A 25,738-nucleotide genomic window follows, 5' to 3' on the forward strand; every position below is an offset into this window, starting at 1 on the left:
CTGACGCTGGCTTCTAGGAATCTGAATTCTGCCCTCCAGCGTCTGTTGCTGTACACTTGTAAACAAGTTGCATTTTAAGGCTTATTTGCCTTGCCTTTTGTCCCCACATTACCTTACATTAGAGGCAGGAACCTTTTTCAACTTGAGGGCTGTATTTCCTTGTGAGTTACTTGGTGGGGAGTGCATGCCAGTGGTGGGCGGGCAGGGCCAGAATAAAGGCTGCATTCCAGCCACAGATGTTTCTACACACCTCTCCATCCAGGCAAGCAAAGTACTTAAGGAGGGCTGGTAGCAGATATGGATTGGAGAGAATCCTAAATGCCACATACACAATTGTGGAGGGCCATGCCTGTCACCTGCTCTTGCACCTAATGTTCTCAGTCCATGCCTTTGGTGCAGATGGTAGTTGTTTCTTGACAAATCCTCACTTATCTCTGGGCAAATTGCCCCGGATTGTCTCTTTTGTTAATTCTTATTTTGTTGAGAGTTTATCTTGAAGTCAAAACTGGCAATGCCCTCTAGCAGCCAAGGGATAAAGTGCAGTGTCTGCACAAGCCCTGGCATGCCCCAACTCCCGTTTCAATTTCCAAGCCTCAAAATAAGATACGCAAAGAGGGATACGGAAAATTCTAGATCCCACTTATTCGACTACCTTCCAGCACTAAAGTAGAAGTCACAGGTGTTCTCTTATCAGGCATTTGCTCTTCTGCTTTTCACAGAATGCCCGTGTTCATCTGGACAATAATACACCTCACTTCCTTAAGGTTCCCTATACCAGCTCACAATCCAGGTCCAATTCATTGCAAGTAGCAAAGATGATGGCTGAAGAAAAAATATTATGAACAAGCTTTAAACCACAGATTAATCAAAGCTTTGGCTGATTCATCTGCAGGGGCAATTCTAAACAAAGTGAGGCTGAGAGTTAAGGGCACACACATTTTTATTTCTTAAGGCTATTTCCATTACATTACATCATCACTAAATAGAATGGAGACAATATTATGCCCTCCACTCAAAAACTATGTGATATTCTTTGCTTATAAAGTCCCCAGTTCCCTTTCTTTTTAATATCTCAAAAGGAACCTATATTGAAGTCTGACTTGTAAGAGGCAGATGACAGATCAGTTAATTTTTTTTTCCAGGTGACAGCTCTATGGAAAAACTCCATAGTTTATAATCAATGAGAACGAGAGAAACTACCAAGTCAATTCATGTACTTTTCAAAACCCTCTGTAGAATTCTGTGACAGCCAGAATACTCTGACTGCAGCAGATTTTCTACACCCATCAACCTTGAATTACCTGCACCATCAAGGCAAAATGAGTGGATACCACAGTTTGCCACCCAGAAAAATTTAAAGAATAAAGAAGCTAGGAAGTGCCCACATGGCTATCAATTACAGGCGAACCCTTCCAGCAACGTCATGGATAGTTTTTGGCTAGCTAGACCAAAGTAGTAGCAAATGGCTAATTGGACAAAAAACAGATTCAATGCAACTGGAGCTGGAAGAGAAGCAGGATGCCCTAGGGAAGTCTGAACTCTAACCTCTTAGGGTGAGGTGGGGCTACGGTTAAATCCAACAAGGGCATCTGTAGAGTTGGCCACGGTGCAGGGAGGGCTGCAACTTAAGGCCTTCAAAGGCTACAGCTGCTAGCTTGGGGAGGTCAGGAACAAGCAACTTCCCCAGTCACTGAGGCCACTTCTCTTGTCAGGCAAGCTGAAACCAGCTAATCCTCAAAACCAAGAAGCCTAATTCCCTCCCTCTCTCATGGTGTCTTTCCTGCTTATCATCCACTGAGCAGAGAACTGAAAGGAGAAAATGTGGGCATGCTAAAGAGGGCAGTTCTTGCCCAAGAATCCTCTGGTCGAAGTTCACAAAGTTGCTAAACACCGATCTCTCTACTTTATTGCATACACACACAAAATTAACACTTTCTTCATTCTGAATGAAGTGCTAGACTCGAAGCTTAAAAGTTTGCAGAGTCATCAATAAGAAAAATTTGGTAACTTGGGACTAAAAGCCAAAAACCTGTCAACGCTGTGTCAAATGACTAGATGTTCTGAGAACCTCTCCTCCAAATAAAGTGAGTTTTGCTCAACTGCTTTATTTTAGGGTTGGTGCCAGCACACATGTTCACAAAGTAGACTGGAGTGTTACAACAACAAAAGAAGCCAATATTGCCCCATACTTCAAGTATGAGTTAAGGAAGAATACAAGAGGAAGGATTAAAATGTGTCAGGTTGTTATTTTTTTTACCATGTGTTACCAGGATTCCTTTAACTTTTTGTTTAATGCGGTGATCACGGCCAGCCGTTTTGGAAAGTTTGCCATGAGCAAGACAGCACGAATTCAGTGCTTGCTGTGTTATATACGAACTCCCCCCCGCCAACTGCCATCCAAGACATCAGGAGAGTAAGGTAAAGGTAAAGGGACCCCTGACCATTAGGTCTAGTCGCGGACGACTCTGGGGTTGTGGCGCTCATCTCGCTTTATTGGCCGAGGGAGCTGGCGTACAGCTTCCGGGTCATGTGGTCAGCATGGCTAAGCTGCTTCTGGCGAACCAGAGCAGCACACGGAACGCCGTTTACCTTCCCGCCAGAGCGGTACCTATTTATCTACTTGCACTTTGATGTGCCTTCAAACTGCTAGGTTGGCAGGAGCAGGGACCAAGCAATGGGAGCTCACCCCGTTGCGGGGATTCGAACCGCCAACCTTCTGATCGGCAAGCCCTGGGCACCACCGGCATCCCTATCAGGAGAGTAGGTGGGGGCAATTCTGTGTCAATGCAAAGCTCATGAGTCTCTCCTGCACTCCAATCCAAGGGAACCATGTGGCTTCCCATTGATGAACTTACCCAAAGCACATCCCTTACAGAAAGCATAGAATCATAGCATTGGAATTGACCCTGAGGATCATCCAGTCCAACCCGATATGCAGCTGTTTCATATGGGGATCAAATCTGCGACCTTGGTGTTATCAGCACTATGCTCTGACCCAGAGGTATTCAACCTTTTTGAGTCCACAGCTCCCTTTACCAACTGCATTCTTTCTGTGGCACCCCTATGAGGCTCAGGAGCCCAGTTATGTCACCCCTTGCCTGCACAGCTGACAGCCTCTCACCCTTTTTCGAACACCCTCCCTTGTGGAGTGTTCCCTCAGCCTCCTCTCCCTTCTCCTTGGGAGTCCTCTGGGCAGCTACTGCTGCCGCCCCTGGTCTCTGAACTGCACCCCCACCCCCACCCCAAAGAGAGGTGCCTCCCAGAGACATCATTCGTCTGTGGAGCTTATAGCCAGGGCTGCTGCAATAAACAGCTGTGCAAGCCTTTGGGAGACAGAGATGTGAGAAGGCTTCAGAAGAGGGAGGGAAGGAAAGAGGGACAGAGGCCAGTGCTGCCCGTGGCACCCCTGACCATCATTCAAGGCACCCCAGGGTGCCATGGCACACTGGTTAAAAACCACTGGTCTAACCAACTTAGCTATCCAGCTGTGAAGAAATATCTATGCCAAGATAACTTTTTAAAGTCCCACCCCTTGCACAACAGTTTTACAAATAAATGTCTTCCACTGGACTATCAACACGATCAAATGCCAACATTAGCTTATGGGAGTTGTAGTCCAATAACATCTGGAGGGTCACAGATTCCTAGTCACCTTTGGGTTGAAAGGAAGCAAGCACCCAAACTGGAACACAGTCATGCAATTTTCCTTAGTGCCTTGTTCATGGCCTAACGGCACAATGAACGTTTGTGCAGAGCCACTGAAAGAACAGAGTTGTCTTCGGGCCTAGACATTCTGTGTACTCAAACACTCTTTCCTTATTTAAAAAAACATTTCACTTATTAAATATCTTGTGCACTAAGAAGAGGCAAGAGCCCCACATCTCGCCACAGAGCAAGTTGAAAGTTGCACTGTTAGCTCCTGAACAAACAACTTGATTTCAGAAGCTTAACTTTCTAGCTTGCTTTATTTGAAGAACCATGCCAGAAAGAATTAGGACACAACACGTATGTGTTGTGATCTGCAAAACTTGCTTATTTTTTTCACAAGCATGATGAACTGCAGCTCATATATATGCTCCCTTTGATGTATTTTTTTAGTTTTTAAATAAAACATAATAATTGTTCTAAACCTCACACATGGCTACCATGAATTATCCCTTAGAATACATTTGCTCTCTAGTTGAGCAGAATGAATTAAAGATAATTTTTGCCTTTTGGCTCACTGTTGTTTCTTTAACCAACATCCTCGTCTCTCTTCAAACTTGCCATTCAGTGTGTTTTAATTTCGCAAACTAGCTCAGTGTTGGCTAATCACCATGCTGAATATTAGTAAGTCATACTCAATGTGGTGTTCTATCACCGGAAGTGGCCTGGATTACACTAAAACAGTAGTTTGACTAGTCTCACCTACATGATGAATCACAGCTTAAGATGGCCAAAAGTGACAGGTGGATGGGACCCCAAATTTGGGTCTCCAGCTCTTTTTGGACTACAATTCCAATCATCCCTGCTAGCTATGGATGATGGGAGTTGTGGTCCAAAAACAGCTGGAAACCCAAGTTGAGAAACCCTGCATCAGGGCAATAGGATGCTGGCAACTCGAAGGGAAGTCAGAGAAGAGGAAAGGAAATGAACGGCTAAAAGCAGCTATAACATGAAAGACTGTGTCAAAACAAGCATTCAAAGAAACCAAAATAAGGCATGTACTGGAGGCACGACAACCATGCCCTGTTCCCAACTACCCCATACTCTACCATCACATTCAGTAGGCTCAAAACGGGCTGTGCACATGCAGGAATGCAGAAAAGTGGCAATGGGCATTGAATTCAGCTTTGTAGGGAAATGAGCTCTCCCCCCCCCCCCTTTTTATAACAAAGGTGTTTTAATCTACCCCTTGCGGCTGTGAAGATATGTTTGAAGTGTGTGGGCAATGCCTGTAGAAATCTCAGCAGCCAGACAAATTGCTCAATAAGGCTTCCTGTGGTCAGAAGGCAGAACTTTACTGCCCTGGAAACATCCTTGCCCACAATTTACAGAATGAGAAACTGTTAATCAAAAATAAATTAAGTAAATATGCCATTTTTGTGAGCTACAGAATTTCACTTTTCTTGGTGCAGAGTTCAGACTGCCTCAACGTATTTTTGAGGACACAATATTCTTATAATAATCTGAATGTGATCTAGCCCTCTCAGCATGAAAATCTGATACACCACAATGTGAGAGAAGCAGGATGTACACTAAACCATGACTACTAATGAGGGACACATTTGCAAACAAGCAGCTATGTGGAAAGATGCCAAGAACAAAAACCTCACCTGCAGTTCTGCACGTTACAAAAACAGTTTCCCCAAAGCAGCTTAATTACCCTTTGTGAAAGAAAGAGAAGCTAAACTAGGCAACACTTAAAAATCATTCTCTGGTTCTCCAACTCACTGGAGAGACTTCTTTTCAAATGCACTACTTAATGTTTAAACATGCACCATTCCCAGAAACCAATGCAAAATAGGAGCAAGAACAAACAAGACAGGCTCTCCAAACAGAATTACTTTTTCCAAGCAGTATTAGATCTCTTTCAAAACAAGGCTGCACATTTTGAGTGCCAACAGCTAGTTTTAGAGTACCTTCATACAAATCTATGGCCTTGTTTTTAATCTACTGTCTTAAGAGTAGACTGTTTGCAACAGAATCATGCTTTTTGCTCACCAGTGGCCCTTTGTAACAAATGGCAGCCTTTGTGCCATTCTGAATGCTACACATTTCAAGTGATATCATAGCCATACTACATCCTTCCTTTGTCTTTCTAAATATACATTCAAACTACCTCCACACTGTATAACTGTGTAAAAATCTCCTTTATCTTATTTATTTACTTACAGCATTTGTACCCCACACCCTACCCACAAGGTGACACTAGAGGGACAGGGAGGGAAGAGGAAAATCTAAACCTGAACTAAGGCACCAATTATTAAACAGCTGTCTATTAAACAGCTGTCTATTATGATGACCAGCTGTCAGTTCAGGGGCAGGAGGTGCCTGATGGAGCTGGTCTCTCACCCCAGAACTGATGGAGTGAGCAAGAAGGCCTGATGGAGTTGGCCTGTCCAATATGGTTCTGGGGCTGATAGGAACTGTAGTTTGAAATATCCGGAGGGCACCCAGTCAGCAAAAGCTGCTGTATGCAATGCCCTGTCTGTGCTGGACTGATTATGAATCCAATTGGTGGGGTTCAGCTATGAGTCAGCCGTTCCTAGTTCAAATCTCAACTTAGCTCACACAACTATCCTTTGTCCAATTGCCTAAGAGACTTGTAGGAGAAAGAGATAGAAACTGCACAGCTCAGGACCAGTGGTGTCCAAATTTTTTAAAAAGAGGGCCAGATTTGATGAAGTGAAGGGCTCTGAGGGCCAACCAAAGTTTTTGACCTTTTTTTTAGGGTTGAAGTTGTCGAGGGTTTTTTAGGATTTTACCCCAGGAAATAAACTGCCACAGGAGCCAGATTAAACCGACCGGCGGCCAGATTAGCCCCCCCCCCAAACAGACTTTGGACATGCCTGTACTACTGGAAAACTTAAGGTCAGACACTTCAGTGGTGGCCAAACTTGGCCCTCCAGCTGTTTTTGGACTAGAACTCCCATCATCCCTAGCTCACAGGACCAGTGGCCAGGGATTATGGGAACTGTAGTCCCAAAACAATTGAACGGCCAAGTTTGGTCAGCACTGCTTTAGGGTTTATTTTGTCTACAACAAAAAGGGCTAAAACACTTTATTCTCATTTTTAAGAAATGCAAATGCAAAACAAGGGTTGTATTTGCAGATAATGTGACACAAAAACCCAGTTATTACCCACAACCTGACACCTATCATATGTAACAGGCAGGCTGAGGCTGGACTGCATTGCAACCAAGTGTTATTTATACCCACATCTGCATTCATGAGGGCAATGCACCTACCAGCTACATCTTAGCAATAGCAACCTTCCTTGATTTCTGTGCATGTTTCAGAGCAAGGGTATGGAACCTTTGGCCCTCCAGATGTTACTGGGCTCCAGCTCCAATCAGCACTAGCCAGAATGGCTAACAAGTCAGTGGCGATGTAAATTGGGAGTCCAGAAACATCTGCAGATGAAATGATTCCCCATCCCTGTTTAAGCATTACAGATCCTGGGAGTAGCCATGGCCAAGGACAATGAGCTGTTGGTTCACACATTATTTTGCTTCTATGATTGAAGACATAGGTCAGACATCTACAACAACAAAGAGCGTCACAGTGGCATGTGGTCTATCCTTGGACTATCTATCAAGGTCTGGTGAAGGACATAATCTTTTTTTGGTAAAAGCAGCACTCCCCTCCAGCCGTGCCCCTGGAGCTACTCCTCCTCAAAAAGAGGAAAACTTTTTGGATTAAACCACTTTAAGTCCACACGTTTTTCCACTTATAATCAATAGCAGCTGAGGTGTTTGAGTAATAGCTGAGTAGCACTAAGGCAGGCACCCCCAAACTCAAGCTGTTTTCCCCAGGCTGTTTTGGGACTACAACTCCCATCATCCCTAGCTAACAGGACCAGTGGTCAGGGATGATGGGAACTGTACTGTAGTCCCAAAACATCTGGAGGGCCGCGTTTGGGGGTGCCTGCACTAAGGTATATGGGAGATTATATCTCCCTCTCAGCAGCCCATACCTCAGACTTTAGAAAAGGGGAATTATGTTAGGAACTCTAAATACTAAGCTTCACTGTAACATGCAGTTTAGCCCTGTGTCAACAGCATACAATTTATTCATTTTAAAAGCTACAATTCTGCTGCTTCCAAGTCCCAGAGGTCTCATCCTAAAGTAAATGTAATAAATATCTATTATCTTATGGTTTCAGATCTTTTGAATTCCACATCACGTCACAAGAATGAATGTAACACAGCCAGGCTACAACCCTGGACACACTTATTTGAGAGTTACTCTGAGCTCATTGGCATTTGTGACTCAACACAGCATGTTTATTCTTTTCCCCCACCCCTCCTCTTCAGCTTCTGGAATTTCTCTTATGCCCAGGCCACAAGGGTTTTACTTGCACATTCTTTGCCATCCACTGATATCACTGAGCAAGGGAGGAGTTCACAATGCATAAAGCATCCTCAGTGAACTTTGGAAACAGTGATCTCAGAAAGCGGGAACACAGTGACTGGATCCCTAACCAGTGGCTGTATTTATAAATCTTGTGTTATACTGTTACGTTACATGAACAAAGGGAGGGAAATTCCACATTTAAATGACTGATTGTACACAGGGAGCCTCAAAAAGAATAAATAAACCACAGCTTGGTTAATGCAACCAGGTGGAGAGCCAATCACTTATGGCATCAATTTCTCCCCATGCCCTCAGACCCTCCAAACATGGCAAAGCCTAAGACATTCAGCCATCTCTGTAGATCTTGGGGGCAAGGGTTTGCTTTAGGACATTTTCTGCAGCTGGGTGGAAGGTGTTTCCCTGTAGCACTACTTAATCATGCTGTGGTGTGTGTGTGCTGCAGCTTTGTGGATCCAGCCAAACTTGAGGGTCTTTTCCATCTGGTCATCACTCCACCAGGAAGGAGGGAAGTGACTGGATGGAAAAGATCTAGGTGTTGGGTTCAGATTTGGTATTTACACATTTTGCAGCTACATGAGATCATACTACACAAAAGCAGCTTCTGTGGAGAAATAAATAAGAGAAGCATTTTTTTACACTCCTCCACAACTCCATTATTTCAAAAATGGTTGCTGGAAGTGTGCCAGATCTGCTTTGCCACTTGGCTGGCCACTCCAGAAATGGCCAGCTCTCTACATAGTCGCAAGCATTATAAAGTATATTTATAGGCAGCCAGCCATCATAGCATTAACAGCAATCTAAATCTACCTAGAATATTAATGGGGAAACCCAGCCAGATGGTCAGGGTATAAAGAATAAATTATTATTATTATTATTATTATTATTATTATTATTATTACTAGTGAAATAAAATGAGAAGTAATAAATAGTCTTCTGTATGGAAGGTCCCAACGTAAATTTATGATGTTATTATAACTGGCATTAGTGCCATGGTATACTGCAAGATGAGGGACGCGGGTGGCGCTGTGGGTAAAAGCCTCAGCACCTAGGGCTTGCCGATCGAAAGGTCGGCGGTTCGAATCCCCACGGCGGGGTGCGCTCCCGTTGCTCGGTCCCAGCGCCTGCCAACCTAGCAGTTCGAAAGCACCCCCGGGTGCAAGTAGATAAATAGGGACCGCTTACTGGCGGGAAGGTAAACGGTGTTTCTGTGTGCTGCGCTGGCTCACCAGATGCAGCTTGTCACACTGGCCACGTGACCCGGAAGTGTCTCCGGACAGCGCTGGCCCCCGGCCTCTTGAGTGAGATGGGCGCACAACCCTAGAGTCTGGCAAGACTGGCCCGTACAGGCAGGGGTACCTTTACCTTTTATACTGCAAGATATGGACATTCTACATTTTTACATTTTTAAAACTTTCTGAAACAGTGGTCCTCAAATATGAAACAACCTGCAACTGGGCATACCGTAATAGTACGGCAAAGCCTTGAAAATTCTGATACACTGAATTGGACATTCTCAGAACTGGAAAGGCAACTGTACGTTTTGTAGTTTGCGTCCTCATTTGCAATCTTCAGCATGTTTGCACTGACACTTCCAATGCATTTCCACTAGCAATGAAGGGCAGAAACTTGCCCTTCTAAAATAGAAACTGATCTCAACCCCAAGCATATGCCTTACTAAAATCTCCCACTTACCTGTGGCATTTGTTATAGTGAGTGGAAGCCCTTGCAGCTGATGAAGCTGGATCCCAGATCCCAGGGCCCCCAGGTTAATGGTCTGAAGGCCTGGCACAGAGGAAAGCTGAGCGGCATTTACAGTGACAGTGCCACTGGGCAGAGAGGCAGAAGCGATGGGGGTCAGTGTCGTGTTGGTGCTCCCTGTCTGCCCCAGGGAGACTCCTTGCACGGGAGCCAAGGCGATTGTCTGAGCTTGAGGGTTCTGAACCTGGAGATTCTGCAGCTGAATCGTCTGCCAGCTCACCTGCCCATTTGGCCCCATAGTGGGTGTTCGAATAAAGATTGGACCAGTATTGGGGAGAGCCTGGATCTGCAGGTTCTGCAAGGCATCTTGGGTAGTAAAAGTCTGGCCAGCTTGCCCTCCTTGAACAAGCTGAGGCTGCACCAGAATCTGCTGTTGTTGCTGCTGCTGCTGCTGGTTTTGATCAGCATCTTTCTGCTGCCCTTGCTGGACTGTCACTCCAGCCAACTGCAGAGCATCAGTATTTTGAGCACTTCCTGTCCTCTGAGGCGCCTGCACCTGAACGTTTGTTCCCAGAGTGCCGCTGGTGGAAAAATTCATGATGCTCAAATTACCTGTTGTGGTAGTGGTATTGTAGCTGTTGGCATTGGTAAAGAAAGCGGCAGAATTGGCCTGGGACACAGCCGTGCTGGAGGAACTGACAGAGGCGCCAGATGTTGCTGGTTGAGAGCCACTCTCACTAGAGCCAGAGGTGCTTAGAGTAACCGACTGAGAAGTGGGTGCCAAACTGGCTGCAATGCTATTGACAGGCAACAAAGTGATATTGCCATTCAAAGCCAGTGGCACATTAGTGACATACTGAGTCTGCCCTGACAGGGCATTCACTCCCTGAATGGGGACAGCCTGCTGCAGAAGATTTGGCATGGCAGCCAGGATATTGCCTGTCCCCGACTGATTTGCAATGAGCTGCTGGTTCGTCCCAGGGATAATCTGCAATTGGCCATTGGCATCCTGTTGGACGCTGACTTGGGTAGGGGTGGTGGCAAACTGCAACTGTTGGCCATCCACAGTTTGAAACTGGGGAATCACCCGGTACTGAATACTGGGTATCATTCCTGGCAAGCCCGTGAGGACTTGCTGGCCCTGCATGTTAGGGGTGGTAGTAACCACATACTGCCCTGTGGTAGCAGGTCGGTTTTTGGATGACGAATCATTCTCATCATTGCTTGTGTTCCCTTGGTCTTTGGGGGAGTCAGAAGTCCCAGAGGGAGTAGAAATTAGTTGCCAGCCATTTGCATTCTGGGAGATGTGAGTTGCAGCAGTGAGGTCCAGTTCATTTGAGCCTCCTTGTTGTCCCTGTGATCCATCAGCATTCTCATTGGGAGATTCAATCCTGCTGCATGTTGCAGCCAGCAGAGCCAGAGGGGAAGGCTGGGACTCCTATCAGGAAACACAAGACAGAGAGAGGAGGAGTCAGGCACTTGCCTCACTTTCCGGGGGTTTGTACAAAACAAGGAAAAGCTAAGGAGGAGCATACAAGCAAGGCAGCCTATTGGAAGCTGTTGAACCACCCACTACAAGCAGCAGAGACTGCAAACATCAGACTCACAAGCACAGTACAGATCAGCTGCAGGGAGAACAGCTTTCACCTCCAAGAAGATTTCTAACAAATACATCCTCCACCACGGTGTGACTTTCAATCACAAACAGCCTTCAAAACCCACAGAAGGCAGTGATGGCCACCAACCTAGATGGCTTTAAAAGAGGATTAGGCAGATTCATGGAGGATAGGACTATCAAAGGCTACTAGCCAAGATGGCTATCCTTTGCCTCCACAGTTGGAGGCAGCAATACTTCTAAATACCAGATGCTGGAAGCCATCTTCTTGTGCTCAAATCCTGCTTGCTGGTCTCCCACAGGCATCTGATCAGACACTGAACCCACAAACCAAAGGCACCCTGGGCAAGACAGCTGCACAGTCCAACAATTCTTAAATGAGGAAGTTCAAATTATAAAGCTCACAGGGGCACTGCTAGAATTTGGAGGAGCAGCCTTTAATTAACCCACCATCTTCTATGACTGCAAAAATTGCTCTCTATTTCCCCCCTACTCAGTCTCCAAGCACAAAAGGCTGCAAGAATTATAACATTTTAGAGCATGTTCATGAGGAATGCAAATGAAACTTCCATCCAATGAAACTGAAAACGAGAACGTTTCATCATAATATTCATCAAAGCTCCACGCATACACACAGAAACCGTTGCCTATTTTAGAACCCACACTTACCTGGCCCTCACAGTTCCGTCCATCATTACTGCAGCTTTCTTCTACCTTCTCAGTTTTGACAATAACCATTTCTTCTGAAATATCATGGTCTGCATGGGAATTGGGGGTGCAGGAAGGAAAAAAGAAAAGAGTGAAGACAGAATGGTCAAACACGCACTACAAAGCAAGCAGCTCTACCAGGCGGAAGGACACAGTTTGAAAATACAGATTTAAAAAATAGGGACTTTGAGCATTCTAAGTACGTAGTTACTGTTAAGTAATTCACTTCACTGCAGACAACTCAAAAGTATTATGGTTACGCACCTGGTGTTGTATTGGATAATGGAAAATATAAGTACCTTGCCTTTGGAAAATATGCTGAAAAGCATCTAGCACCCTGAAGAGCTAACCCTGAGTTAAGATCTGGGGGCTGGGGAGCAGAAGAAAGAGTGTGTGTTATGGGGCAGATGTTAGAGAAAACAGAGAGCACTAGTGTAGTGAACAGTGCTGGGATTGGACCAGGAAGACCCATACGCCAATTCCTGCTTAGCTACGAAGTTTATGAGCGTCCCTGAGCAAGTCTCAGCTTGACATACCTCACAGAACTGTTCAGAGGATGAGAAGGAATGATATCATGAACTCCTTCAAGAAAGGGCAGGGTACAAATGCAACAGTAACATCTCAGTTAGCCTTTAAAGGGCACCAACCAACATACCAGAAGGGGGTGATATGCATCATGTATCATCAATGAAAAATTAAGTCAGATGGAGGTGGCAGAGTAGTGGGAGGAGAAGCTGCTGTCACATATGTGAAAATAAGATGGCCTCTCCTCACTGAACCAAGCTGTTGTTAATCATAATTGTTGCTCTACAAACTCACAACCACCACATAAAGCAGGCTAGGCAAAGAAATGGTGACTCAAGCATTGTCATATCTCTTGCACCACAAGGATCACTTCCTCCTCACTACTGGTATAGAAGCAATTTTTCAAGCTCTAGAGACGCACATTAAATAGCAAATCTGGCAAACAACTCAGGCTGAAAGCCATGTGGAAAACAATCTTCTTAGCAGATCCAATAGACTCTGTGCTCCCATACTACCATATACAACATGAACAGCTTTTTCCCTGTTTCAGTATTTAAAACTCAGTTGGGAATACCACCCAGTATTCTCAGAGTGCCCTTTACATCTGCATATTGGGGGTTTTTTGCCCCCAAGGGAAATTATCAAGCCTATTTTTAACAGCCTTCCCCATAACATGTCACTAAAATTATAATTTTCAGTGGCATGCTGCTATAAGAAAAACACACTTCTTTATTTGGTAGTGATGTATCAAGATACCCTGGAACCCCCTTCATACCTTTCAGGTATGAAGCCATAAAAAAAAAAAAATCATCTGTCTGGACCTGGGGAAGCAGCTGCATGAGTCAGTCCCAAGTGGCGCAGGAGTTATGCAAACTTCTGACTTGCAGTTGACCCAACAAGGAGCTCTGCACTGCTCTAAGCCTTGCATACGCTTAGTGTATAGCAAAGCTTGCCAAGCAAAGTTTTATGTCCTAATCATCGAAAAGTTCCAAGTGAATACAACCTTATTTTAAGGCCCCAAACAGTTTATGGAAAAGACAGCACAGGAGAAATTATCTGGGAAATCCAAGTGTGCATGGGTTTGTTTTAAAAAAGAAGCAGCAGTAAGTTACTGAAGACTGCCTTCCTATATTTAGGAGATGTGTGTCTGGCCTATGGGCCTAGGCCTCTCTTGAGTTTCTGTCAACCAAATCGTAGAGTTGGAAGGGACCACGAGGCTCTCCAGCCCAAACCCCATTGCAATGCGGGAATCTTTCGCCCAACGTGGGGCTCGAACCCACCACCTTCTTGCTCCACCTCGGAAGCAAAGTGCTTAGCCCAGCTATACTTACTCCTGCCACCCTCCCCCCGCCCCATGCGGGCAACCTCGTGAGGGAAAGCAACTCTGCACATGCTCAGGAACGCTCCTCCGCTCCTTCACTAACCTCGGTTATTCTGAGAATTACCGCAGCTTGAGCCCCAGCTCAAGTCGCGCAGTGAAGGAAACCTATTTTCCCTTTCTTTTAAACACAAGACAAGCGCCTGCTTCTGCCTCACGGCTTTGGGCCGCACGGCGACGGAGGCTCCTCCGGTGGTGGAGGAGGAGCGGCGGCTGCGGCTGCTACGGCGGAGGCTGCTCCTTCCTTCCCGCCGGGAAATTCCCACCCCCAGCCGTATTCCTGCCCCCACCTGGTCCCGCCCTGGACACCCCCCCGGCACACCCGCGCGCTGGGCCCTGCCCTGGTCCCTGAGGCGACTTGCCGCCCTCCTCCTCCTGCGCTTCCTCCACCCCCCAATGCACTAGCCCCGCTCCCCTTCCCGCGGGCCCCTCCCCGAAGGGCTTCCCCTGCCCTCGGCGGCTCCCGCCCGGCTTGCCCTCCCCTCAGCCGGGCTCGTTACCCCTCCCCCGCCCGGGTCCCTCCGCCCGGGGGGCTGGGCGGGGCGGGGCGCGGGGCGGGAGGCGGCGCCCCCCGCCCGCCCGCGATGGTCCCGTCCTTACCGCTCATGTTGGCCGACGGGGGGAGGCGAACCCAAGTGGCGCCAGAGGGGTGGGCGGGGCGGGGGGCAGCGAAGTCGGTGACGAGGCAGCCTAACCCCGCCGGTGACCGCCAAAGGGTTGGCGAGGGGAGGGAGCTGGCGCCGACACGGCCCCGAACTCGAGGGCACGCCTCCCGCCGCGGCGCCCAATCACGGAGCCAGGAGGGGACGGGGGGAGGCGGGGGTTAGCCCTGAGTGGCGTGACGCCCGGCCATTAGGGCGGAAACGAGGCGGGGTTTTGTCGCGGGGCGGGAGGGGGAAGTGAGAGAGGAGCAGGAGTAATTTACGAAAAGCTCCGCGGCGGTAGGCCTTTCGGGAAACGCCTCTAGGTGAGGCCCCACCCAATGGCGGGAGGGCGTGGGAGGCGGGGCTTGGCCGACAGCTCTTCTGAACTAGCTGTTCCGAGTGGGGCGGGCAGGAGGCAAAGCTAATAACAGGCGGCGCCTACGGCCAATCGCGGGAGGGGGGTTCTGAGGCCTGAACGGGCGTGATGAAATTGTGCGGCTTAACTCGTGATTGAATTGCCTGTAATCCAATCACGGCTGAGGCTCTCCCCTCCGCCCACAAGACTGTTTCGCAAAGTGGGTTTGGGGAGGCCTGGGATAATGCGGGGAATGGCACGGAATGTAGCCAATCAGCTTCCGCAGAGAGAATGGTGAGGGGAAGACGCGTTTCAGAGTGATGGAACGCTTAGCCAAACAGCGCCAAGAAGAGACAGGAGAAAAACAGTCTGCCCCAATGAGGAAGAGGGACCTCCTTAAATTGGCCAATGGGCGAGGCGGTCCCTGCGGTGTGTGGTTGTTTTTTGAGGAAAAGGTGACGGATGTTGGCGCCATTTTAGCTCAGGCGCAGAGGGCGACGTCCCGCCTTTTTCCTCCATTTAATGAAGCGATTATGTAACAAGTGACGCGAGTGGGGTTTTTTTTTCTTCCTGGGAACTGGCGAAAGGTCTCACATCCGGTCATAACTTGAGTGGCTGGGCGAGACGGTTAATTTTGTTTTTGCGCTAATTGCCAGCGAAAAGAAGATGGAGACCCGGGGAAGAGGAAGGGTCAGGTGTTTTTCTTTTCTCACGTGTTGCGCATAACACGCTTTTTAGAGCAGCAGCCACAGAAATTAGAAACGGTGCCCTTCAGAAAAGGAGCGGGTCAATCTGCACGTGCTCAGAGGCACGTGAGTTTAAGGGCCAAGGTTTCTAGGCGGATCTGGTTCTTCTGTATTATTTTTGTTACCAAAATCAATAGTTAAAGGTGTTCGTTTTCCCCACAGCCTCTTTTTCTCCTGGTTTCATCCGTGTTCTGGTCTACACTGAAACTCCACTGTTGTCAGTGGAAGCTGAATTTCAGTTCCACACATGTTTACCCAAATACCCAGTGGGTCAGTTACAGGTGACACTTAATATCTGTCATGCAATTGTAAGAAATCAATCTTGTAGTGTGGCAGCACCTAAACTTTGGAACTCGCTGCCGGTTGACATCAGGCAGGCACCTGCTAAAAGTATTTTGGGTTAGACAAACCCGCATTGCAGGGGGTTGGACTAGATGACCGTCAGGATCCCTTCGAGCTCTACAACTGCTTCTACACAAATGTCTGTTTTGATTTGATTTTAGTTTATCACTGAATGTTGTTTTGAATAGCTGTTTTTAACTGTTTTGCCAATACAGTAATTCATTTCATTTTAGGTTTACAATCAAGTTACATCCAATCAGAGCTACCTTGTGCAATAATTTCCTTTTGGTCTTAACTCTGGCTAATGCAAACTGGTCAGTGTAGGGTGAAAAGGTCAGCAAAATGAAATCCATCTAAGCAAGTGTTTAGATAACCAGACCCTCAAGGATTGCATAGAGTTTTCCATATAATAGGAACAATATCTTCAAATAAAGCTTTAGGTGTTGGTCAGATAACTCATGTCTGAATCCTGTATCTGTTATCTCACCTTAAGAATGTAAAAAAGCTGCTGCTGGACCAAAACAAAGACCCATCCTGTTCTCAGTGGCCAGCCAGAAGTCTATAAGAAGCCCAAGAGCAGGACCTGAGTGGAATAGCACCATCTCTACTTGTAATTCCCAGCAATTTTTATCCAGAGATTGCCTCTGGCACTAGACATAGAGCCATCATGACAAGTAGTCATTGATAGCTTTATCCTCCATGAATTTGTTTGATCCTCTTTTAAAGCCATCCAAGCTGGTGGCCACCACATCTCATGGAAGCAAGTATGCACTGTGAAAAAGTACCTTCTTTTGGCTGTCCTAGATCCATACCATGCATTGTCTTACAGACTTCTATCATGTCCCACCCCCTGTTGTTTTCCAAACTAAAAAGTTGCAACCTTTCCTCCTAGGGAAGTTGCTCCAGCATTCCCCCCCCCCCTTTCTGAATCTGGTAATCCCTTCTTCCTCCAAATTGAAAGGAGGATCTGACCAAGTGTCCTGCGTTAATCTGTAGCTGGGATTTCCCTGGTTGGACCCACTTTGCCTTCCTCTTCCATTCCAGGGATGGATAAATCATTTCACATGGACTTAGAGAAACTTTTTATACCACAAGGTCAAATATTTTCATCTCTGGATAAGTTAAGGGAGGAAATGTTGAGCTAAGAAATAAATATCCATGCAGGCCTTCATTTGCACCCGTGTGAAAACAAAATAAAAGTGAGGCTCTGGTGCCCTGCAGCAAAAAGAAATATAAGCAGGATATTTACTGCTTCATAAACTTTATAACGCAGATGAAGTGAAGTTATTTTTCCCCTTGTAAGTGTTGGAAGCTTCAGGAAAGACGCAAAGGATAGGACAAAATTCTGCTATTTCAGTGTTGCACTGGATATCCTCTTGGAGAAAGCCCAAAATGAGCGTGAGAGCAGCTGCTGTCTATGTTAAACCAGCAGCTGGAAAATTCTGCCTCTACCAAGTATGACCTCACGCCCCCATTCCCATCCGAGGGAATTGTTTTCATTTCACTTCTGGAGATCAGAGGGCAACCAAAATAACAGTGTTTCTTAGTCAACCATTCAAGTTTTGAAGAGAAGGAAAAGCCTCTAGACAGAAATTCAGAGGATGCAGAACCCATAAAAGCAAAGAAACAGCAGCTACAAAAAAACAACATGGAAACTTCTGCTGCTGCCTGGTTTCATATCTAAGTGCTTTGAAGAGTTGCGAGGGGCAGGGCTATAGTTGCTGATCCAGAGACATCATCGAAAAGCTCTTCAGCAGGAACTGGAGCCACTGGTTAAGTGGATATAAGCAGATCTGCTTGAGCTGCAGGCCATCTTGATATTCAGGATCCACTTTGCCCTGTTGGTTTCCTGGGTAGAGGGCCCTGTGGCGCAGTTGTACTGTCCCCAGTTTGTCATGTTAAGATCACCCAGCCCTCCATCATGTATAAGCAAAGCAGAGGAGTCAAGTGCCCAATACACAACCAGAAGAAAGGCTTCTGTCTCACACAGTGACAGCCCCTACCTCCTGGCATTGTCACGCTTCTTGCTTCATCCCTGAGTGCCCCCTGGACATCTTCCAGACTAGGTGACTGCCTGGAAAATGACACCTGTCAATCAGCACCCACCTGGGCCATGGATCTTGAAAGTCACTGATTACCAAAATACCCATATTCTGGTACTGTGTTTTATTTCAGTTTTTATCTACATACTTGCTATTTCTCCCCATCTTCCTTATTACCTATACTTTTGAATAAACTGATGGATTGGATTCTCGAGGTGTACTGGTTTCTGGACACACTCAAGAGCTGGTTGTCCTCCCACATTCCTTAGACATCTTGGGCTATGTAACTGGTAGTCACACAGTGCTGGGAGAGCAGGAGGGGAAGCAGACTGAAGTTTCTAAGCAGGAGATTTGGAATTCAGCTGTCTGTTAACATACCATAACCCCTTGCTGTGTGTGACACATAAGCAGGTAGTGGCAGTAGCAAGAATATGATGGGTCACCCAGTGCCGCTAGGCTACCTTGTAGGCTTGGTGCTGGAGCGGGGCCACCCTACCATTACAGCACAAACACAATGAGCACTCAGGTTGGTTGGCCAGCTGGCATCCAATTACCATGCAACTCTGGTTCAGTAACTTGTGTCTGACAGACTTCGAAATGGATGATTTCTTGCAAAGGGACTTATGCTTTTCTTTATTAGCTTGCTTTGGACTCTCAGCATCTGGTAGGATTGCAGTTTTAAAAAGATTTGGTAGAATGCTTGTGCCAAAAAACAGCATTGCAGGCAAAAAAGAACAACAGCTTTTCCTGGCATTGCATGAGGAAGGGGGAGTTCAACTTCATGTTGGTCTGTCATGCAGCTTTTAAAGGCACAGAACCCTTGTTTTTGGAAGGAGATTGCCAAGATGGTTTGTAACACTTCAGGATTACTGCCACAAGAACTATTGAACCAGTTGCTGCATAATCCTGGGCTGAGGCCTAACTCAGGCAGCTACCTAGAAGCAGGTGTGCTTTGGTCCCAGAGCTTCCTTTGGGTACAGAAAGGAATATAACCTCATCCAAGAACTGGAAAGGAAAACTAGGATCTAGAAATTGGAAAGGCCTTATATACCGTATTTTTCGCTCCATTGGACGCACCGGACCATAGGACGCACCGGATCATAGGAGGGGGAGAACAGGGAAAAATTTTTTTTTCTTGTTCTCCCCCTCTAAAACAAGGTGCGTTCAAGGTACCTTCACCAGAGCTTGTGGGGCTGGCGGTGGGGGGAAGCGCTGCTTTCCCCCACCGCCAGCCTTAAAGATCCCTGAAGCCTCTGGAGCGCAGCGCCCCGCTGCCCTGCACAGGTTTGCGTGCAGCTGTCCCCAAGCTAGAGCAGCGAGACAGAGCTCTCCGTCTCGCTGTTCTGGCTTGGGAACAGCCTTGCTAGCTTCTACAGGACAGCGGGGTGAAGGCACCCCGCTGCCCTGCAGAGGTTTGCGTGCAGCCGTCCCCAAGCTAGAGCAGCGAGATGGAGCCCTCTGTCTCGCTGTTCTGGCTTGGGAACAGCCTTGCTAGCTTCTGCAGGACAGCGGGGTGAAGGCACCCCGCTGCCCTGGAGAGGCTGAGCGCGCAGCCGCCCCCAAGCTAGAGCAGCGAGACGGAGCGCTCCGCAGTGCTCCGTCTTCCTGTTCTGGCTTTGGGCTTAGCGGCGCAGCCTGCATTCGCTCTATAGGACGCACACACATTTCCCCTTAATTTTTGGAGGGGGAAATGTGCGTCCTATAGAACGAAAAATACGGTAAATAATATTTCTTCTGCCCTTGCCTTGTCAAAATGGCAAAGAGTTCTGTTCTTCAAGCACCTAGAATGATGAATCTACACCCTAGGTCCAGTACCTGGTATGGCTGCCTATGGCCCTTACTTGGACTGGCCTGGATCTCGACCAAAGTAACTTCTATCCAAGTTTCACTGGCTGCAACTAGATTTTTGCTTGTTTCATAAGAGCCCCACTGGATCAGACCAAATGCCAATCAAGTCCAGCATACCTTCAGATGAAAATAGGGACATTCTATTCTCCACCAGTAATACTGATGGCATCCTGTTCTTATGGTGGCCAACCAGATATGTACGTCAGTTGTTCCCAAACTCCCCCTTCCCCACAGGCCACCTGAAGGTGGCTGAGGGTCTTGACGAACCACTTAAGGGTTTTCCTGCTCGTCATAGCAATTGCAATGTGCTCTGCTAGACGTTGCATGATTTTTAATTGTCTTCGGTGGACATGCTGCAAACCACGCAAATGAAGCTCATGAAAGACCAGCAGACCACAGTTTGAGAACCCTTCACCGATGGGAAGCCTGCAAAGCAGAACATGAGCACAACAGCACTCTCCCTGCTTGGGATCTCCCAGCAACTGGTATTCAGCAATATAGCAAGCAGCAGAAGGCACGAGAACAGATCATTCGAGCATCATCTGAGCACTAGGACTGGTGGGGGCTGCTGCTATCTCTTTTCTCTGGGTCAGTAATTCTGCTGCTATCTCTTTTCTCTGGGTCTTGTAATTCTGCTGTAGAACTGCCCCATTGACAATTCCAGCTTGGGAATGAGACGCTTAAAGAACATTTTGTCATCTAGCTTGCGGTTAAGTAGCTTTTATATTAGTCTGGAGCCAATGAGTCATAATTACAACTAATTGCCTGTTTACTGAAAATGCAGATTTTACTCAGCATCTTCTTCAGCAACTAGTTCTCACCAGGGAGGCGGTTCAGAAACTTAACTGATTTTAGTTATCTTCCTCTGTTATTATTACATTAAATAAATATAATTGAGGAAAGGAAGGATGCCGTCTGTGTAAAAGAAATGGGAATCAGCGGACCACATCCTGTTCATCTTCATAGAGGTGAGAGGGAGATTAACACATGTATCCATTTTTATTTAAGTTGTACTGTATACCAACTTTGTATTTCAAGAACTCACAAAGCAATTTACATCTCAACAAAAACCAAAGTAGATTACATATATAAAAATACAAATTCTACACAGCAGATGGCAATAATAACAAAAACAGCATTATACATTTTAAGTAACAAAATTGAGCAATAAATCTCTAAACATTGGGCTGTATCCAACATTTTCTGTCCACTAGCATGGATAGGTGAGTTTTAATGTTCTGCTGGTGGAAACTTGTTGTGCAACAGATTGCACAATTTATTGTGCAACAGAGTTACCAGCAAACTGCTTATGCAGTCTCTTGCACAACACATTTCTGCTGGCGCAAAAATCCATAGAACACGTTTACCATTAAGTGACTTTAATGTAGCACTACATTGGATACAACCCAATATTCATGAGTATGCAAGTAAAATGAACGCAAAAGTGAATCATACCAAATAAAGAAGCAAGAGCGTACAACATAATTACAATATATAGCTTTTAAAAGTCCCTGAATATTGCAAAAAAGCATCCTCACATTTAATAATACAAATCAGGAATTCAAGAACCATAGCAAGAACCCACTCATTAAACAATCACCTTTCACCCACTCACATTTTATTGACTTATTTATCGCTCCTCTCAATTCTCACTTCAGCAAACCTCTCAAAGATTCAACAGCCAATAAGCATGCCCAAATCCAACAGGTGAAAACAACTCTCACCTAGGGAGATCAGGAGCCCTTCCTCCTTCAACCCACTGTCACCCCAGGAGGATTTAGCCGTGGCCAGCAACAAAATTCTGGGTCACAAGCTCACGAGGAGCATCTCAGTTGATCAAACAGCAATAAAGCATTTCTCTGTTCAAAGAACAATAGTGCCCCAAGGAAAAAAGACATTGGCAAAGGACAAACCCTAGCAGGACTAATCTTCACGCCATTTATAATCCTTTAATCTTGTCTATGACTAGAGACTGGCTGTGGTTGTACTAACTCAGAAGCTACTTGTGAAAATTCATGGAAAATACAGAACTACATTTATTTAATTGTAAATAAATGTACAGTGGTACCTCGGGTTAAGAACTTAATTCGTTCCAGAGGTCCGTTCTTAACCTGAAACTGTTCTTAACCTGAAGCACCACTTTAGCTAATGGGGCCTCCTGCTGCCACCGTGCCGCCAGAGCACGTTTTCTGTTCTCATCCTGAAGCAAAGTTCTTAACCTGAGGTAATATTTCTGGGTTAGCGGAGTCTGTAACCTGAAGCGTATGTAACTTGAAGCGTCTGTAACCTGAGGTACCACTGTAATTGCAACTTGAATTGTCCTATTATTTTTGCTTAAATGATAATGTGGGTGTCTATACCGGTTCTGGATCTCACCGCATACAACTCCAGCATCTTCCCAGCTCCTGAATCTAACCCAGATTTTCTTCTTTCACAGTGTGGTTATGCAGGGTCATTAGATAAGAATAAACACTGTGACGCGCGTCTGAGTGAGAGAGACCTGTACTGTGAAGTGGTAAGTGAATACCCCACTAAAAATTATGAGAACAGCTTCAGAATTTAATACTCATTTCATTTATTCATCTTAGGACTGGTACGCAACTTTTCATTTTTTTAAAAATGAAGACTGAAAATATACTTTAAATTCTCAGTTATGGTTTTACTTCATAGCAATCACCCCCCTATGAGATAGGTCACTGATATTCCCATTTCACAGATACGCGAGGTTGAGAACCAGTTGTGGTGTAGAGGTTAAGTGTGTTGGACTAGGACGACCAGGATTCAAATTCCTGCTCAGCCGTGGAACTCACTGGGTGTTCTTAGGGCCAGTGGCAATCTCTCTGCCTAGCCCACCTCACAGGGTTGTTGAGCGGATTAAAACGGGAAGACAACCATGTCACACACCACCTTGAGCCTGGAGGAAAGGTGGGCTAGGAATGCAATAAAGAAACAAACAAACAAAAGATGACCTAACCTAACCTGGGGAGAAAACAGCAAAGACCTGATGAAGAGAGCACAGCAGAGGTTATATTTTCTGAGAATCCTCTGGAAAAACAATCTCTCAAAGGACCTGTTGATGGCATTTTACCATTGCACTGTGGAGAGTGTATTAACTTATGGTCTGTGTGTGTGGTTTGGGAGCTGCACGGCCAGCAAAAAAACAATGCTGTCCAGGGTTGTAAAGACTGCAGAGAGAATAATTGGGTGCACTCTTCCCAGCTTAGATCAAATCTATGCTGTCAGGTGCCATAAGAAAGCGGCAGAGATAGCGCAGGATAGTACGCACCCCGGAAATGATCTCTTTCAGCTTCAGCCTTCTGGAAGAAGGTATAGGGTTATAAAGGCCAGGACTAGCCGCCTGAGAAACAGTTTCTAGGCAAATGCAATTCTGGTTCTAAACGCAGCATAAGGGGTCTCTGTAGTATAGTGTATTTTAAAATGGGGTTTCAGAGTTTTTAGGAGGTTTTGAATGTTTTATGTAGTTTTTCAATTTCATTGTTCTGCATGGGACAATGACAATAAAGATATCGTATATCGTTTATGAGTATGCCCATTGAATACCAAAGACAGAATCCATCCCATGAGAAGCGTAGCGTGAGGATCTTTATCAGAAAAATGTCACCTGGGCAGGTTGGGGGTGGGTGAGGGAGTAATGTTGCACTCAAGCCCCTCTGCCTATGGTGTTCCCCGCCTTAACTATTAGCAGCAGTGATGTGGGATGAATCACTTTTTTTCAGCCGGAACTCAAACTCCTTTCCAGTACCTCTTAGGTGGGTGCCATTGCCATTATAGGAGAGCAAGGAAGGCGTTCATGGTGAGTTCCGTCACCTCTTGTTCTAGAAAAATAGCACTGGATCAATCAGTGGAAAAAGCAGCTCTCACAGCACCTCCGTGAAGTTTTAAAGAGTTTGTTGCCTAGGGCAGCACAATACCCCCCCTTCCCATGATCCATGCAATCAGTGGCCATTGTCAGGTATCCTGGCAGACAGGATTTCTGCTGTAGACCACCTCCTCTGCTGTAGATCACCTTCTGTGATGTATGTATGATGTTTTAGGGGGTTGGTCTTGGTCTACAAGGTGGGCAATTTCAAAAGTCTATATAAGGGCTTGCGCAGCATTGTTCAGGGTTCTCCCTTTTGCGTGTGGTGAGTGAGGACCCTGTTGCAGCAGTTTAATAAAGATCAGGCTTACTAGCCATTTTGCTTCTCAATATACAGTCGTACCTTGGAAGTCGAACGGAATCCGTTCCAGAAGTCCGTTTGACTTCCAAAACATTTGGAAACCAGAATGCGGCTTCTGATTGCAGCCAGTCAGAAGCCACGTCGGACGTTTGGCTTCCAAAAATAGTTCACAAATCGGAACACTCACTTCTGGATTTGCGGCATTTGGGAGCCAAAATGTTTGAGAACCAAGCTGTTTGAAAACCAAGGTACGACTGTATTCTGGTTGGCCTCTGTTGTTTTCTCCAACAAATAGGGAAGCCACTATATGGGCCCTTGGATACCCCATAAGGGCAAGGAGCAGTTTTTCTTCTTCTTATAACACATGCATTGACTGAACGGGAAGCAGCATCACATCCACTGACCCCATCCCTGACCGCCACGCATTCACCAGAAGGTGAGGTTCTATATGTGCACATCTGTCCGTGCGCAGAATCCTCTGTTTTGCCACCTTCCACTGTGTAGAGATGGGACAAGACAGTGGACAAAGTCTATTCCAGTATACCTGAAGGAGCGTCTCCACCTCCATCGTTCTGCCCGGACACTGAGGTCTAGTGCCGAGGGCCTTCTGGCGGTCCCCTTGCTGCAAGAAGCCAAGTCACAGGGAACCAGGCAGAGGGCCTTCTCGGTAGTGGCCCTGTGGAACGCCCTCCCACCAGATGTCAAAGAGCAAAACAACTACCAAACTTTTAGAAGACATCTGAAGGCAGCCCTGTTTAGGGAAGCTTTTAATGTTTAATAGGTTATTGTATTTTAGTGTTTTGTTGGAAGCTGCCAGAGTGGCTGGGGAAACCCAGCCAGATGGGCGGGGTATAAATAATAAATAATAATAATAATAATAATAATAATAATAATAATTATTATTCCACCTCCATGCATGATGACAGAATTGGAGGAGGAGACTAAGTGGTCTGCTTTTGAGATGGCACTTGTACCCAGATCTTTCACATACGAGCCCAGCTTCCTGCCTCTTCTCAGATCCTAGAGAAATAAATTCTAAATTCTCCCCAGTCCAAGGGAACACAAACCAAGCTGCTGGCTTCTCCCTGTGAAAGGCCTGTAATTTAAACCAGCAGTTCAGATCTATGGCAATTCTCTTCTCAGGAAGAAAACAGACCCATGTCAAAGCAGAGCCAGCCCACAGAGAGGAGGGCGGCCTCGTTTAGGGGTTGAGCTTTCTCAGTCAGCTACCCTGGTGTGCCCTGAGTTGCGCTTAGGAACGTCCCTCTGGGGTGTGGCTTGTTTGCCCGATCTGCTCCAACTTGCCCAGGGAGAGGCTTGCAGATGTGGGCCGGCAGCTACTGGGTGGCCTAGGAGCTATTTTAGGGAGGCTGTTTTGTTAATGTTACCTTTCAGAATGAGGGAAGGGCGTACACAGCACGCCAACCCCAGCAAAATTCAGGCATAGAATGTGCTTGGCAGCCAAGCTCGGATTCCTATCTGACAGGCATAGGCTTGTGTTTGTCCCCATCCACTAGACTAAAGTTACCAGATCAACAATTTGAAATAAGGGAAGTTAGCAAGCTGCGGCGGCGCCG

General features: G+C 46.3%; 1 protein-coding gene and 1 pseudogene across 4 annotated transcripts in view; both read right to left on the reverse strand.

Moving 5' to 3' along the window:
• The window catches only part of SP1 (Sp1 transcription factor), a 28,743-nt gene extending 14,008 nt beyond the window's left edge, over positions 1–14,735 (reverse strand). Inside the window, exons 1-3 of one of the 3 annotated variants that reach the window (XM_080994507.1) lie at positions 14,604–14,735; positions 12,062–12,150; positions 9,772–11,215 (exon numbers count right to left, since the gene is read on the reverse strand). In XM_080994507.1, the coding sequence (XP_080850633.1) occupies positions 9,772–11,215; positions 12,062–12,150; positions 14,604–14,610 (1,540 nt within the window). In that variant the 5' untranslated portion in view covers positions 14,611–14,735. Of the gene's footprint in view, positions 1–9,771; positions 11,216–12,061; positions 12,151–13,400; positions 13,517–14,049; positions 14,186–14,603 lie in introns of those variants that run through there. The other 2 variants (XM_080994508.1, XM_080994506.1) reach the window with 2 other exon arrangements.
• Positions 9,190–25,738, reverse strand: part of LOC308471099 (leucine-rich repeat-containing protein 3 pseudogene) — a 226,852-nt pseudogene continuing 210,303 nt past the window's right edge. The window contains exon 4 of the transcript XR_013991575.1: positions 9,190–9,449. The product of XR_013991575.1 is annotated as a leucine-rich repeat-containing protein 3 pseudogene (transcript). The remainder of the gene's footprint in view (positions 9,450–25,738) is intronic.

The sequence above is a fragment of the Podarcis pityusensis genome, assembly GCF_964106645.2.
Source record: "Podarcis pityusensis genome assembly, chromosome: 2".
Classification (NCBI taxonomy): Eukaryota; Metazoa; Chordata; class Lepidosauria; order Squamata; family Lacertidae; genus Podarcis; species Podarcis pityusensis.